Source organism: Pleurodeles waltl, chromosome 8 (assembly GCF_031143425.1).
Source record: "Pleurodeles waltl isolate 20211129_DDA chromosome 8, aPleWal1.hap1.20221129, whole genome shotgun sequence".
Taxonomy (NCBI): domain Eukaryota; kingdom Metazoa; phylum Chordata; class Amphibia; order Caudata; family Salamandridae; genus Pleurodeles; species Pleurodeles waltl.
Window position 1 is genome coordinate 457194384 of NC_090447.1, and position 13272 is coordinate 457207655.

Below are 13272 nucleotides of genomic sequence, written 5' to 3' on the forward strand. Positions count from 1 at the left end.
CCGTTTGTTCAAGTTGTTTTTCAAGCCTCACGTGTCCTGGGTGTTACAGCTGCTATGCGGAGTGCCACAGGGTTCGTCCCTGAGCCCTACATTGTCTAATATTTATGTCCAGCCTTTGGCCGACATTGTAGAGGCTCGTGGTCTCACTTTTCTTACCTATGCTGACGACACACAGGTTGTATCCCTAGATGCACAGGATGGCATCTAATCTTAGTCTCCGTTTTACCGAGGTTGCCTGCTGGATGAGGAAACTCAATTTAAAAATTAAGGGTAATAAGACTGAGGTACTTGTGGCGGGCAATCGGCAATAACTTTGCAGTCCACAGTGGTGGCTAGACGACCTTGTTACACTGCCCACTCCTGGCACAGTGATACAAGAATGTGGGCCTCTGGGTGGATTCTAGGCTTATTATGGGATGCCAATTAAATGAGATCGCAGCCTGCTGCTTTGGACTTCTCACATGTTTAATGAGAATTCTTTGGCTCCTTCCTTATTCAGCTCAGAGAAGCATTATACAGTCTGCATATTTTTAGGTTAGACTGAGAAGGTGCTCTATATTTAGATGGCAATAAAAATTCTGTGAACAGGCTTCAGATTGTGAAAAATGATGTAGCCTGCCTACTCTGGCACTTTTCTAACCAGCTTCTGTTTCCTCACAACTACGTGCTCTCCAATGGCTGCCCATTAATAAGTGCATTCAGTTCAAAGTGCTGTGCTCTATCCACAAGGCTTTTGCATGGTTGTGGTCCCCACTCATCTTAGTGCAATGGTTTGTCCTTATTTTCTTAAGCGTGCTCCTCGTTCTAGCAGTCTGTATCTTGCTATAATACCACGTGTGAAACTATCTACATAAAGTGAGCGGTCTTTTGCTTTTCTTAGTCCCACCTTATGGAACACTTTGCCCTTAAAGCTGTGTTCTTCCTTTATAGAATTTCAAAAGTTACTGAAAACGTGGCTGTTTAAAATGTGTTGGTCCACCATCGGTAGTAATGCGCTCTGCAAATTCAAAGATAGGCCAGTCTGGAAGAAATAGTCATTTTTGGAGGAATATGTATCCATCAGAAATATTTTTTAAGCTTCAATTGAAACCAGGAGCTGCATACTTACTATCATTTTACTTAAACTTAGTTTAAGCATCCCTGTACAGAACTAGACTAACAGAATGGAATTATTCTAGTTGACAACAAAAGGGATACTTTTTTTAACCAATTCACTCCACAGGATTACAGAGTTAGGATTATTTCAAGCTTTATTGTGTTCCATAAATCCATGGTTAGTGTCTCACACAAGGCTTTAAGTTTCTTATATAGGGATCCACGGATTGATTCAGATCTTCCGCCATTTGGAGATCTTTTTTTCCTGGGGCCAATCCACACCTGTTGAACGATCAAAAAGTGGTTACTGTAATACAAAATATATTCAAACGTGATGCGCTGAATGCAATAGGTCACGTTCATCAAACATCTAGAAAGAAAGAAAAAAAAAAAAATCACAAATACATTTTTAAGGTGCCCACCTACAGAGCCAGCAACCTAAAATCAGCTCAAATCGGAAAAATAAACTCAATTTAATTCTTAGGAAAGAAACCGCGTAGCACCAGCCAAACAAAATACGTGTCATAACCAACAGATCTATAATAAAAAAACACTTGTTTCCAAGGCAATTCATTGATTTTCAAGAAAACATTATTTTAATTATCAGAGTCCAAAGGAAAAAACAGCCTATTAACTGTATTCAGTTTTGTTAAAGGAAAACAATTTTCAATGACATTTCAGCTTGAATCACAATCTTCTCAGTATGTTTGATGTAGGCATTAATTATTCAGGCGCACAATCAGTATGTTCCAAATAAATCCATATACAAGTTTGTCAACTGGATAATGAAAGTAGACATAGTAGTTCAGTTCTCCTGTTTTTCAGTAACACTGCAACTGCAGGAATCTGTGTGAATGGGAAGTGAGAGAGTTTTGAAGACAAGTTGCACTGAGCAGGATGAGTACTGTATGTATGCTGCTACCCTGCCCGTGATCTTAAACTAATCTCCTGATACTCAAATGCTTTTATTTCTCTGAATTCAGTTAAGGGCACTTGGGAAAGTTACACTCATCTAAACTAGTTTAGAAGGTCAACAAATTAGGGGATCTTTTAACAAATAGTGGGTGGAGAAAATTGATCAGTTTCACACAATATTGACCAGTGAGTGCTGGATTAATGTTAATTATGAGTTTTCACAAGCAGAGCCTGTGGCTCCTTGTATCTTTATTTACCACAATGCACAGTACTGTGATACTGACAAAGAAGCTCTGAACCTGCTGCTGTTTTTAAATCGCCTACCTGCAAATGCTGAGTCACAGACTCTGCAGTGCCTCCCCAACTCCACGCACCTTATCAATCATTCACAACCAGGCTATGCACGGCATCTGCCTTGCTTTGTATTTTAACAGCCAAGCTCTGCACGCAGGCTTCCACAACCTCAACTCTGCTAACGTTTTTTCTTTTTTGTGTAACGCTTAATATGCACTAGTGGCATGTCTAAGTATCGTATTAGCCAATTTAGAACTGTTCAATTTACCAAAACACACAAGGATGGGAAGCTTAGTTAGCTTCTACGCGTTTCGAGCTTGTGACGGACACGGCAGATGTCAGCAGAGAGCATTTAACTCACAGAACCATCTTGCTACCTAAATATAGGATGCACACCATCAGCCACGCTCAGCGCGCTCTAGGTCTTGCTCTGAACACTTTTAGCCTGCCTACGGCCTCTCCACTCTCCTCTTTGCATCTTCAGCCATAGTGTGCACAATTTCGCCTTAAACCATGCTCTGCACTGTCAAGGATGCTTTATCCATGCACTGCGGTGACTCAGATCTGTTCTACACAGCTCCAGCCATACTCTTCCCAATCCCTACCCTGCACATCAACAGACATGCTCGCTTCCCAGGTAGCAGGACCTTCGTATTAGACAGCTGCCTTGAAGGATGGTGGTGATGGGTGAAAGTCGAACCTACATGACTAATTTAAGTGAGGGTTTAACATTTTATGGAAAACCTGTCACCCTCGCTTTTGAGGACTGAAGCACTCCATCACCTCCGGGAAAGCCAGGTCTGACTGAAGGAACTGAATTTAGGCTTAAGAAGCACAAGTATTAGTTGATGACGGAATGAAAAGTCGCCTGACTACCTCATTTCTTCCGGCTAGACATCAAGCTCACAGATTATCATGAAGCGCTTGGCGCTGTGTTTTGATTCTGGGGCAGAGAGCACATATGCTGTGACTGGCAGCCACTGTCTGATTCTGTTGGGCGAACATTCTTGTTTTTTTTTGTCCCTGGCATGACATCACGGTACAATGAACACACAGCTACATTTCACGAGGACATCCTGATTTCAGTGCTGAGGTATACTTTACCAACATTGTGATCTGCTACTTGAGCTTTAGCTTCAACTGTTCATTTAAAAAATATGATTACAACTCCTAGAAGGCAGTTTATTTCAATAAATAGTAGTTCAGGATATGAAACGTGACGTTGCAGTGGCATTCATATGTTGGATTCCCATACATAAACATTACGATTAGTTGCAAATTTGCTGGAAAAAAAATTACGATGAAAATCAGATGCAACAAAGTTCCCCATCACACCCCTTTCAGAATTCTGCCGCTAACAGTGACTAGGTCACACATTTGTTCTTCGCTGTTCTGATGGCTGCTGCTCAGACACGTTGAATAATATCGCAGGCTCCATTTAAATCCCATCCAATGTAACACAGGACGTGCTTTCTCCTCATATATTCACCAATAGTACTGCAAAGCAGTGTTTACAGCAGAACCTCTGACATCGTTCGTACCACGTGTGGTTTGGTCCCTTCCAGGTCAGCCTAAGAATACACTAACATTTTACTTGGTATTTCAGCTCCTGAACAACAGATGGTCATTATTTCTAGACATAGGAGGCAAAACAGTAACAATTAAATTAAATGAACATTAAGATTATCTTACACTATATAAAAATGTTACTTCATTGAAGCCGCTTTAAGGCTCGGTTATCAAATTGGGGTCACCCTGAAGCACAAACATTAAATAAATAACTCTAATCAGGAGTTGTTGGCTCTAGTGATTCCCTGACTACTGTTTTTCCGCCACACCAATGTATGCATCCTCTACGCTTGTTTTGGTGACAGAACTCTATGCTGAGTACAGCAGAGGGTCAGTTACAGCAAATCTGACTTCAACCATTAAACTGGCTGACATGATACACGTAAGAAAGTTAAAGGCATAAACCATAATCGTGTAGGATTAGCCAGTTTGGGGAAAGCTAACACCGTTTTTTGTTTCAGTGGTAAGAGAACCTTACTCCAGGATGTTCAAGCATCAATTAAATAAGAAGTCTGGTTCTGGATAGCCAAACAGCTTAAAGTCACCTTCGAAGCGTGCATAAAGACGACGGATGTCTCTTTTTGAGACTTTGGAGAAATAGTTTTGCACCTTGGTCCTGTTGTACAATGTAATTCCTGGAGGGATTGTTGGGTAAGAAACCAAATGGTCTATTCCGGCTTTCTTCAGAATGTACAAGGCATCTGCCTCCAGGGTTTCATGGTGTCCCACCACACTGTAGTTTATTTCACAGGGAGCACACAGTTCCACATAAGACACCCAGTGGATTATATGCTCTCCAAACTGTAGATCCAGCCGCCTGTGGTTGGGATCACCCAAATAGCGCACAAAATCCTCAAACTGCAGACCTCTGCTCTCCGTATGGTTCTTTCTGTACTTCCGAATAATCGCTGGAGCAATATTATGCTTGTACCAAGGCTCAAACCTAGGATTGTTGACAAACTTATCCTTGAACGCAGAGATCAGTCTTTCAAATGGGTCTCTTACAATTAAGAATTTGAAATACGAATTCAACCTGAAAAAGAGAAAAGCACAGATTACATTTACCCTTTTAACAGAAACTCTATTGTGCAGCTTCACCACTTGTCCGAAAATCATGATTATGTGGTGGTACTGACACAAACATGAGAGTGCCATCAATCAACTGGTTGTTTGTATTTTGTTGTGAGAGGTTAGAAAAGTTGCATCAACGTTTAATTTAGAAGTGGATTGACTGTGGAAGATCTTTGTGGTCACTTATCGATGGGTGTACCAAAGAACATTTCAATTTTAATTTGGACTGTGTGGTCTGTTGTCCATTGTTTGGCAAGTGTAAACCTCTTTCTATTTATGCATTAGAATCTAGGTAAGTAATTGGTGTCTTCGATCTAATCTGGATGCACTGTGATGTTAAAATGGGCAGACTCCACTGTGCATTTCACCATTTCAAAAGTGTCATTAGAATGTACTAGGCACCAGGGTTTTTTAATTTAAAAAAAAAAAAAAAAAAAGTCTAGGGGTGGGTTCTGCCCAGATTGCACTTGGCAATGCCCCCACCCCAAAAAATGGGCGACATTTTTCTGCTCCCCCCCCCCTAATGGGTGGCTGGGGTAATTACCACTGATTTGCTCCGTAGCTCATTAGACACCAGGGAGTTTTCTTTTTTAAATAAAAAAGGGGTGAGCATGGACATGCCTCCACCCAAAACAAATGGGGCTGAAATCTTTCTACCCCCCGTGCAGATGGGGGCAATAGCCTCGATCTGCCTACACTGGAGGAGGAGGGGAGAAGACAGAAAGCCTACTAGGCATTTGCCCACTTGCAATGGTGAACAGCTGCACTTTTTGGGCTTGGGTAGGCAAAACCTACCAGACCCGAGCCAGACACTTCTGAAAACTAGACATCTGGGGGAGTCCAGGGTGATGTGCTTCACATGCATCCCACATTTTCTTACCACTATGGATCCAATATAAGGAAAATGCATGATTTCAGGAAAAGTTTGAGGTTTGCAGGGCACTGTGGGTAAGAAAGCTTAATGGGATCCACAACAGGCAAACCACCCTAGATCCCCTTGGGTGTCTAGTTTAAAAAAATGTACAGGCCTGCTAGGTTTCCCTGAGTGCCGGCTGACCTAGGGCCCAAAAACAACATCTAGGCACTTTGCAAAAAACAAGTCAGTTTTCGGTGGAAAAACGTGATGTGTTCTAGTTGCATTTTGGGGTGTTTCCTGTCCCGGGCACTAGGCCTACCCACACAAGTGAGGTACAATTTGTATCGGGAGACTTGGGTGAACACAGACTAGTAGAACAAGTGTTATTACCGATTGTCGTTCTCTGCATTTGCACCTTCCAAATGTAAGAAAGACATACGTTTGAGAAATGCCCTCTAATTCACATGCTAGTATAGGTACCCACAAATTCAGAGGTGTGCAAATAACATCTGCTTCTAAACTCCATATTGTATGCCATTTCGGAAATACATAGGTTTCCTTGCTACCTATTTTTCACTCTTCAGATTGCTGTATACTGGGTACACAATAAAACCCATTGCAAGGTGCAGCTCAGTTATTGGCTCTGGGTAGCTTGGGTTCTTGCAGAACCTACAAACCATATATAACCCTGCAACCAGAAGGGTCCCGCGGATGTAACGGTAAATTGCTTCTGAAAATCTGCCATAGAAGAAGTTACAGATGAAAACGTAGACAGATATGCCTATTTTTCTTTTTCCCAACTCGCTTTCAATGTTTTTTCACTTTCCAAAGGAAAAAAAGGATCTGTACAAATGACCACTTTCTGGATTCATAATTTTGTCTACTTTTCAGAAATGTATAGCTTTCCAGGATCCAGCATTGGTTTCCCACCCATTTCTTTCACTAACTGGAAGGAGGTTGAAAGCACAAAAAAATAGGAAAACTGGGTATATCCCAGTAAAATGTGAAAACTGTTGAAACATTTGTTTTTCTAATTCTAGACTGCCTGCTCCTGAAAGCTGGGAAGATGTTGATTTTAGCACTGCAAACCCCTTGTTGATGCCATTTGCAGGGGAAAAAGCAGATGCTTTCTTCTGCAGCACCTTTTCCCCCATTTTTCCCCAAAAAAACAAATAGCTGTATTTTGGCTAATTTCTCGACCCCCTCCAGGGAATCCAAAAACCCTGGGTACCTAAGAATCCCCAGGATGTTGGGAAAAAAAGGACACAAATTTGGCATGGATAGCTATTCAGACAAAATGGTATGGGGGCCGTACAAACTGCCCCAAACAGCCAAAAAAAGGCTTAGCACAGGAGGGGGAAAAGACTTAGCAGCAAAAAGGTTAAAAACGAACTATTCAATGGACAATCATACTCTCAAAACAGTTGCAATGTGAAGTAGTATGCGACAATCCCACATAACATGTACGCCACTTCACACTACCTACATAAGTAAAGCAATCTTTCATATTTACAGTACAGTTAATGAAGAGATTTTTAATATTTTTTTATCTTTATTAGTTTTAAGAACACTGAAATTGGACCTCTACAACCACATATTCAAATTGACAAACCAAATAAGTCTCACCTATCCAAGTCATTGGCTTTGTCAGTATTTTTAGGCATGTTGTACAGCCTTGAGGCTGCTGTGCAGAATGGTTGAACGTTAAAAAAAAAAAAAAGAAAAGAAAAGGTGCTATGATGTAATGTAATGGAGTTTTTCCATTGCCGGGGGGAGGGAGGCAACAAGGAGAGTGGGGGAGGAAACACGAAGGGAAGGTGGTGGAGAAAAAAGTGCTATGAACTGGCCAGCTTTGTTCTATGTGACAGCACAATATTTTCTATAGGGAGGGGGGGGTTGCCGGTTACGTTGGCAGATGGGAGGGGTAGGGAGGAGTCCAAGGAAAAGCAGATAGAGGGAGGGTGGAAGGTCAAGGCAAAGTGGACAGAGGGAGGGTAGAAGGTCAAGACAAAGCGGAAAGAGGGAGGATGGAAGGTCAAGGCAAAGCGGACAGAGGGAGGGTGGAAAGTCAAGGCAAAGCGGACAGAGGGAGGGTGGAAGGTCAAGGCAAAGCGGACAGAGGGAGGGTGGAAGGTGAAGGCAAAGCGGACAGCGGGGAGGGAGGGAGGGTGGGGCAAGATAACGCAGACAGTGGGGAGGGAGGGAGGGTGGGGCAAGATAACGCAGACAGAGGGGAGGGAGGGAGGGTGGGGCAAGACAACGCAGACAGCGGGGAGGGAGGGTGGGGCAAGACAACGCAGACAGTGGGGAGGGAGGGTGGGGCAAGACAACGCAGACAGCGGGGGGAGGGTGGGGCAAGACAACGCAGACAGCGGGGAGGGAGGATGGGTGGGGCAAGACAACGCAGACAGCGGGGAGGGAGGATGGGTGTACGGGTCAGGCAGACAGCCAGCGGGAGGGAGGATGGGTGGGTGGTGTCCAGCAGACAGCCAGCGGGAGGGAGGATGGGTGGGTGGGGTCTGGCAGACAGCCAGCGGGAGGGAGGGGAGGGTGGGAGGATCGGGTCCGGCAGACAGCCAGCAGCAGTGAAGGGAGGGTGGGTGGGTGGGGTCCGGCAGACAGCCAGCGGGAGTGAAGGAAGGGTGGGTGGGTGTTGTCCGGCAGACAGCCAGCGGGAGTGAAGGAAGGGTGGGTGGGTGTTGTCCGACAGACAGCCAGCGGGAGTGAAGGAAGGGTGGGTGGGTGTTGTCCGGCAGACAGCCAGCTGGAGTGAAGGGAGGGTGGGTGGGGTCCGGCACACAGCCTGCGGGAGTGAAGGGAGGGTGGGTGGCCGGGTGGGTGGGGTCAGGCAGACAGCCAGCAGGAGTGAAGGGAGGGTGGGTGGGGACCGGCAGACAGCCAGCAGGAGTGAAGGGAGGGTGGGTGGGTGAGGTCCGGCAGACAACCAGCGGGAGGGAGGGTGGGATGGGGCCAGACAGCCAACCAGCGGGAGGGAGGGTGGGTGGGTGGGTGGGGCCAGACAGACAGCCAGCGGGAGGGAGGGAGGGAGGGTGGGTGGGGCCAGACAGACAGCCAGCGGGAGGAAGGGTGGGTGGTTGGGTGGGGCCAGACAGACAGCCAGCGGGAGGAAGGGTGGGTGGTTGGGGCCAAGCAAACAGCCAGCGGGAGGGAGGTTGGGTGGGTGGGGCCAAGCAAACAGCCAGCGGGAGGGAGGTTGGGTGGGTGGGGCCAAGCAAACAGCCAGCGGGAGGGAGGGTGGGTGGGTGGGGCCAAGCAAACAGCCAGCGGGAGGGAGGGTGGGTGGGTGGGGCCAAGCAAACAGCCAGCGGGAGGGAGGGTGGGTGGGGCCAAGCAAACAGCCGGAGGGAGGGTGGGTGGGTGGGTGGGGCCAAGCAAACAGCCAGCGGGAGGGAGGGTGGGTGGGTGGGTGGGGCCAAGCAAACAGCCAGCAGGAGGGAGGGAGGGTGGGTGGGGCCAAGCAAACAGCCGGAGGGAGGGAGGGTGGGTGGGTGGGTGGGGCCAAGCAAACAGCCAGCGGGAGGGAGGGAGGGTGGGTGGGTGGGGCCAAGCAAACAGCCAGCGGGAGGGAGGGTGGGCGGGGCCAAGAAACAGCCAGCGGGAGGGAGGGTGGGCGGGGCCAAGCAAACAGCCAGCGGGAGGGAGGGTGAGTGGGGCCAAGCAAACAGCCAGCGGGTTCAAGCAAACAGCCAGCGGGATTTAAGCAAACACAGACAGAGGGAGGGACCGTGGGTTGGGTGAAGATAAGGAAAAGGGAGGAGTAAACCAGGGAGCCAGCTGAAAAAGTTTCACTGTGCTTAAACAGAAAGAAAAAAGTTGTGCCTAAAAAAAGTGAGTAGTGGAAAGACACAGGTAATGAGTCAGCGAAGTTGCAAACATAAGAAGAGGAACAAAGATGCCAGTGGCTGACAAAGAAGAAGCAAGGAAATATGAGTGACACAAACCTATTCAAAGTAATGGGTGGGCCCTGTCTGGGAAAAAAAGATCTCAAAAGGGACAATCACATGTATTGTCTTGGGAGAGAGATCAAAAGGTAAATATGAGACAAAGGTATGATTTACAGTGCCCAAAGTACCTATTATAATCAAAATCTCTTTCCTTATGTTAGCCCATTTTTATCTCTATTGTTAGTCAAGACATTTTGATTTTACGAGCATTACAGAAATATTAAACTTTCTATTGGGGCTTTCAGACCACCCTCTGTATCCATCGGTACTGTGTTGTGTCACTCACATTTTTCTTTAACCACTACAGCATACAGCATGGGAGCAATAGCGAAACCCCATTTCAGTCACTGGCTAATTTTACTGCGAATGCTCACATTCTGCCTTTTCATAAGGTCTATTTCCACAAACAAAATATTCTCTTTAGTGCCTGGAACTGATATCACAATGAGTGTTTTTTAGACTAATAAATGGATTTGCTTTTAGCCTATGTATTTTTTCTATATTGGTGAGGGTGCCGTAGCTCCAACAACAGAATTTTTCGAAGCCTGTGACAAAGAAAAACAATTACTAAACATACTAATTGGCTGGTAGCCACCAATAAACCAGCGATAGAACTATTGGCTTGCCCTGGCTTGTTAAAGTTTGTCCCTAATTTGGAAAATCATGTTTCTCATGGATGTGAGAGCCATCATACGTGTAATCAGTCACATGATTTAACATTACTATCATATGTGAGTTGTAACATGCTCACAAACTAACCCGGAAGCTTTATTTCCCATATCACAATTCTGCGTTAGGGTTATAATGTGGTTTCCTTGTGCAAAAAAAATAATTTTTCCATTATGCAGAATGTAGTAAACAACAAACAGTGCTACTTTAAACTGTTTATATCCTTTAAATGCTAATGGATTTCTTAAAGGTTAAAGTGAAGTTATAGTTAGGTATGGCAACAAGATCTTAGCTTACGATTAATACATTTGCTAGTAGTATTGTAAACAACAGGGAATAAATATCACTAAATTCATACTAAACTGGTGTGGTTATTCATGACTGCAAGGTCATGGTGGTGTCTTGAGTTTGATTAATGTGGTTGACTAAAGTAAAATGCATTATTGTAATAAATATTGATGACATTATTGACGTATTAGTTGTCATGTTGATTAGCTATCTCGTCCCAAGGAGTCTCCCCCTACAGGGTCAAAAGATTAATTGGCCTAAAACGAGTCCCAATGTGCAATAATTTGTCATAAAGGGACGCGTTAGCACTATTTTGTAAACTTTGAACAACAAAACGAATGGAAAAAAAATTACATAAAGTTTGATCTTTACTGTTTTAATGAAACCACCCTCTTAAATACTTCACATGATCTGCAAATTTAAGCAAAGAGGCTGACAGGGATGCATTAGTCACTGATAAGACACTCTTTAGATTAGCACAATGGCATACAGCACACAGCCGTAGAGTCATGCTTACAACTACAGTATAAGTTAAATCATCTCCAAGTGGGTCTCTCTCACAATCCACATTATTCAATAATCTGCAATGCCTCAAAATCTACAGCTAAATTATCCAAATACACATTACACCACATAAATGTCCTCTATACATAGAAAATATCTATAGCATTGCCTAACAACAATTTATCTTGAACACATGCCTAGACATCATTTGACAGATGATATATTGTGAACAAAAGCTTTGGCTTTTCTCAATTTTTTGGCTCATGCTTTTGTTTGAAGCTACAACCTACTTTAACTACATGCTTCTGCTACAAAATTGTTCTTTTTTTTCCTTTCCACAACCTACAAATCCTGTGACACATAAATAAATACTGAGAGCCACAGGACATTCAGTGGGACCCAGAGAGAGTTGGGAATTTGCAGATTCCATGGTGATTTATTTCCAATATTCATTTTTATGCCAAGATGTTCCTTTGATTCCCCTCACAAGGGCCTGGGGGTTGAGGGTTGTTAATCTTGCTCCCATATGCCTTTTTTGTTTTTCCTAAAATGGGGATCCATCTCCACAGTGTTAGGTAACGGCAGCTGCGATGGAAGAGATTCTGCGATGGCCAGCTAATCAGAGCACAGCTAATTCAAGAATATGAAACGTATGAAAGGAGAAAAAGCTCCTTAATGTAATGGGATGCCTTTATTATTTTTTTTAAACTGGATTTATGAAACCTTGGGGGAGTGGGGGAGATTAATGATTTAGATATATCTAACATGTAACCCCTTCATGCCAAGACACACACTTTTTAAAAATGATAATGTCTCAAAAACAACTAAACTGATTTACACTTAACAAGGCAGAAGCAGTTCCACGGGTAAAGCTCTACTTACATGCCAGGTTTAGTGTAATTCCCTTCAGCTGTATTTTCTGTATCGCAGAACAAAGAAGTCTATGGCGGTAAAAACGGGAAATGTTGCTCTTAAGATTGCCCTTTTCTTTCCCCTATTTGAAATGTCTGCATGAAAGTTGCCATGTAGAGGCCCTTTTGGATGAACTTTTTGAAAGCTGGGTGCAGATCTGTTGTACAGCAATTGTTTGTGTTTCTTCTCCAGCAAAAGATTTAACTTGAGAATACAGAATTCGGCTACCAGGAATCACCAGAAGTCATCATGGTCTGGGAGAGGTGGTGCTGGTGGCTTGGTCTGACTCCAGTTCAACACATCTAGTTGTACTTCTTTATCATCTTGTTAAATACAAAATACCAGAGCTTTTACAATGTCTCTCTTTATTAGACAGATAAAAACACATGACCTCTTTTACATAGAAATCCGAATTATAATGACAGAGCATGGAAATAAAAAATATTTTCTCTTCCATCTTTAACAGAGATCAAATCCTAGTTCTATCTCCTTTGTTATTTTCCCTTGGATTATATTTTTCACTACCGAAAAACAATGTTTTACCCATGTTACTAAAAAGCTTCATTGAAATAATCTTAAATGCATAGTTCTTTTCAACTAAAGGTCTGGTATGTCAAATCTAAGTGACTAAGGGCCTGATATAGAAATTGGTGGAGGGGTTACTCCATCACAGCGGTAACGGATACCTGGTCTGCTGAAATCTAAATTCCAGTCAATGTAGTGGGATTTAGATTTCGGCAGACGGGATATCAATTACCATTGTGACGGAGTAGCCCCTCCGCCAATGTCTAAATCAGGCTCTAGGGCACTTGAATCAACACTACTTAAACACAAAATGAAACCTATGCCATTCAGTAGCAGCTCAGTCTTTGAAATATCACTTGTGTATGCAATCTCGTTCTAATGATTATTCAGTCTGTAGGATTTGCAAGAACATATGGAATCTTGTGCTCCTCATTCTAATCAAAGTGAGATGAAAATGCTATGAAATGCTAAATAAATGCTTTCTTCAAGTTCCATCTCAATGACAATAAATCCAAGTCAGAAAATTGGCTGTAATGGTTAATGTTGGAAGGGGTTTCAGTTAAGAAGACTGAACCATGAAATCCGTAGACTTAACTGTAGTAATCGCGG

At 43.7% G+C, this 13272-nt stretch overlaps 1 protein-coding gene across 1 annotated transcript in view; it reads right to left on the reverse strand.

Annotated features, from left to right (window-relative positions):
• Positions 1-1668: 1668 nt before the first annotated feature.
• The window catches only part of CHST10 (carbohydrate sulfotransferase 10), a 220735-nt gene continuing 209131 nt past the window's right edge, over positions 1669-13272 (reverse strand). Inside the window, exon 6 of the mRNA XM_069204396.1 lies at positions 1669-4906. Within this exon, the coding sequence (XP_069060497.1) occupies positions 4369-4906 (538 nt within the window). The 3' untranslated portion in view covers positions 1669-4368. The remainder of the gene's footprint in view (positions 4907-13272) is intronic.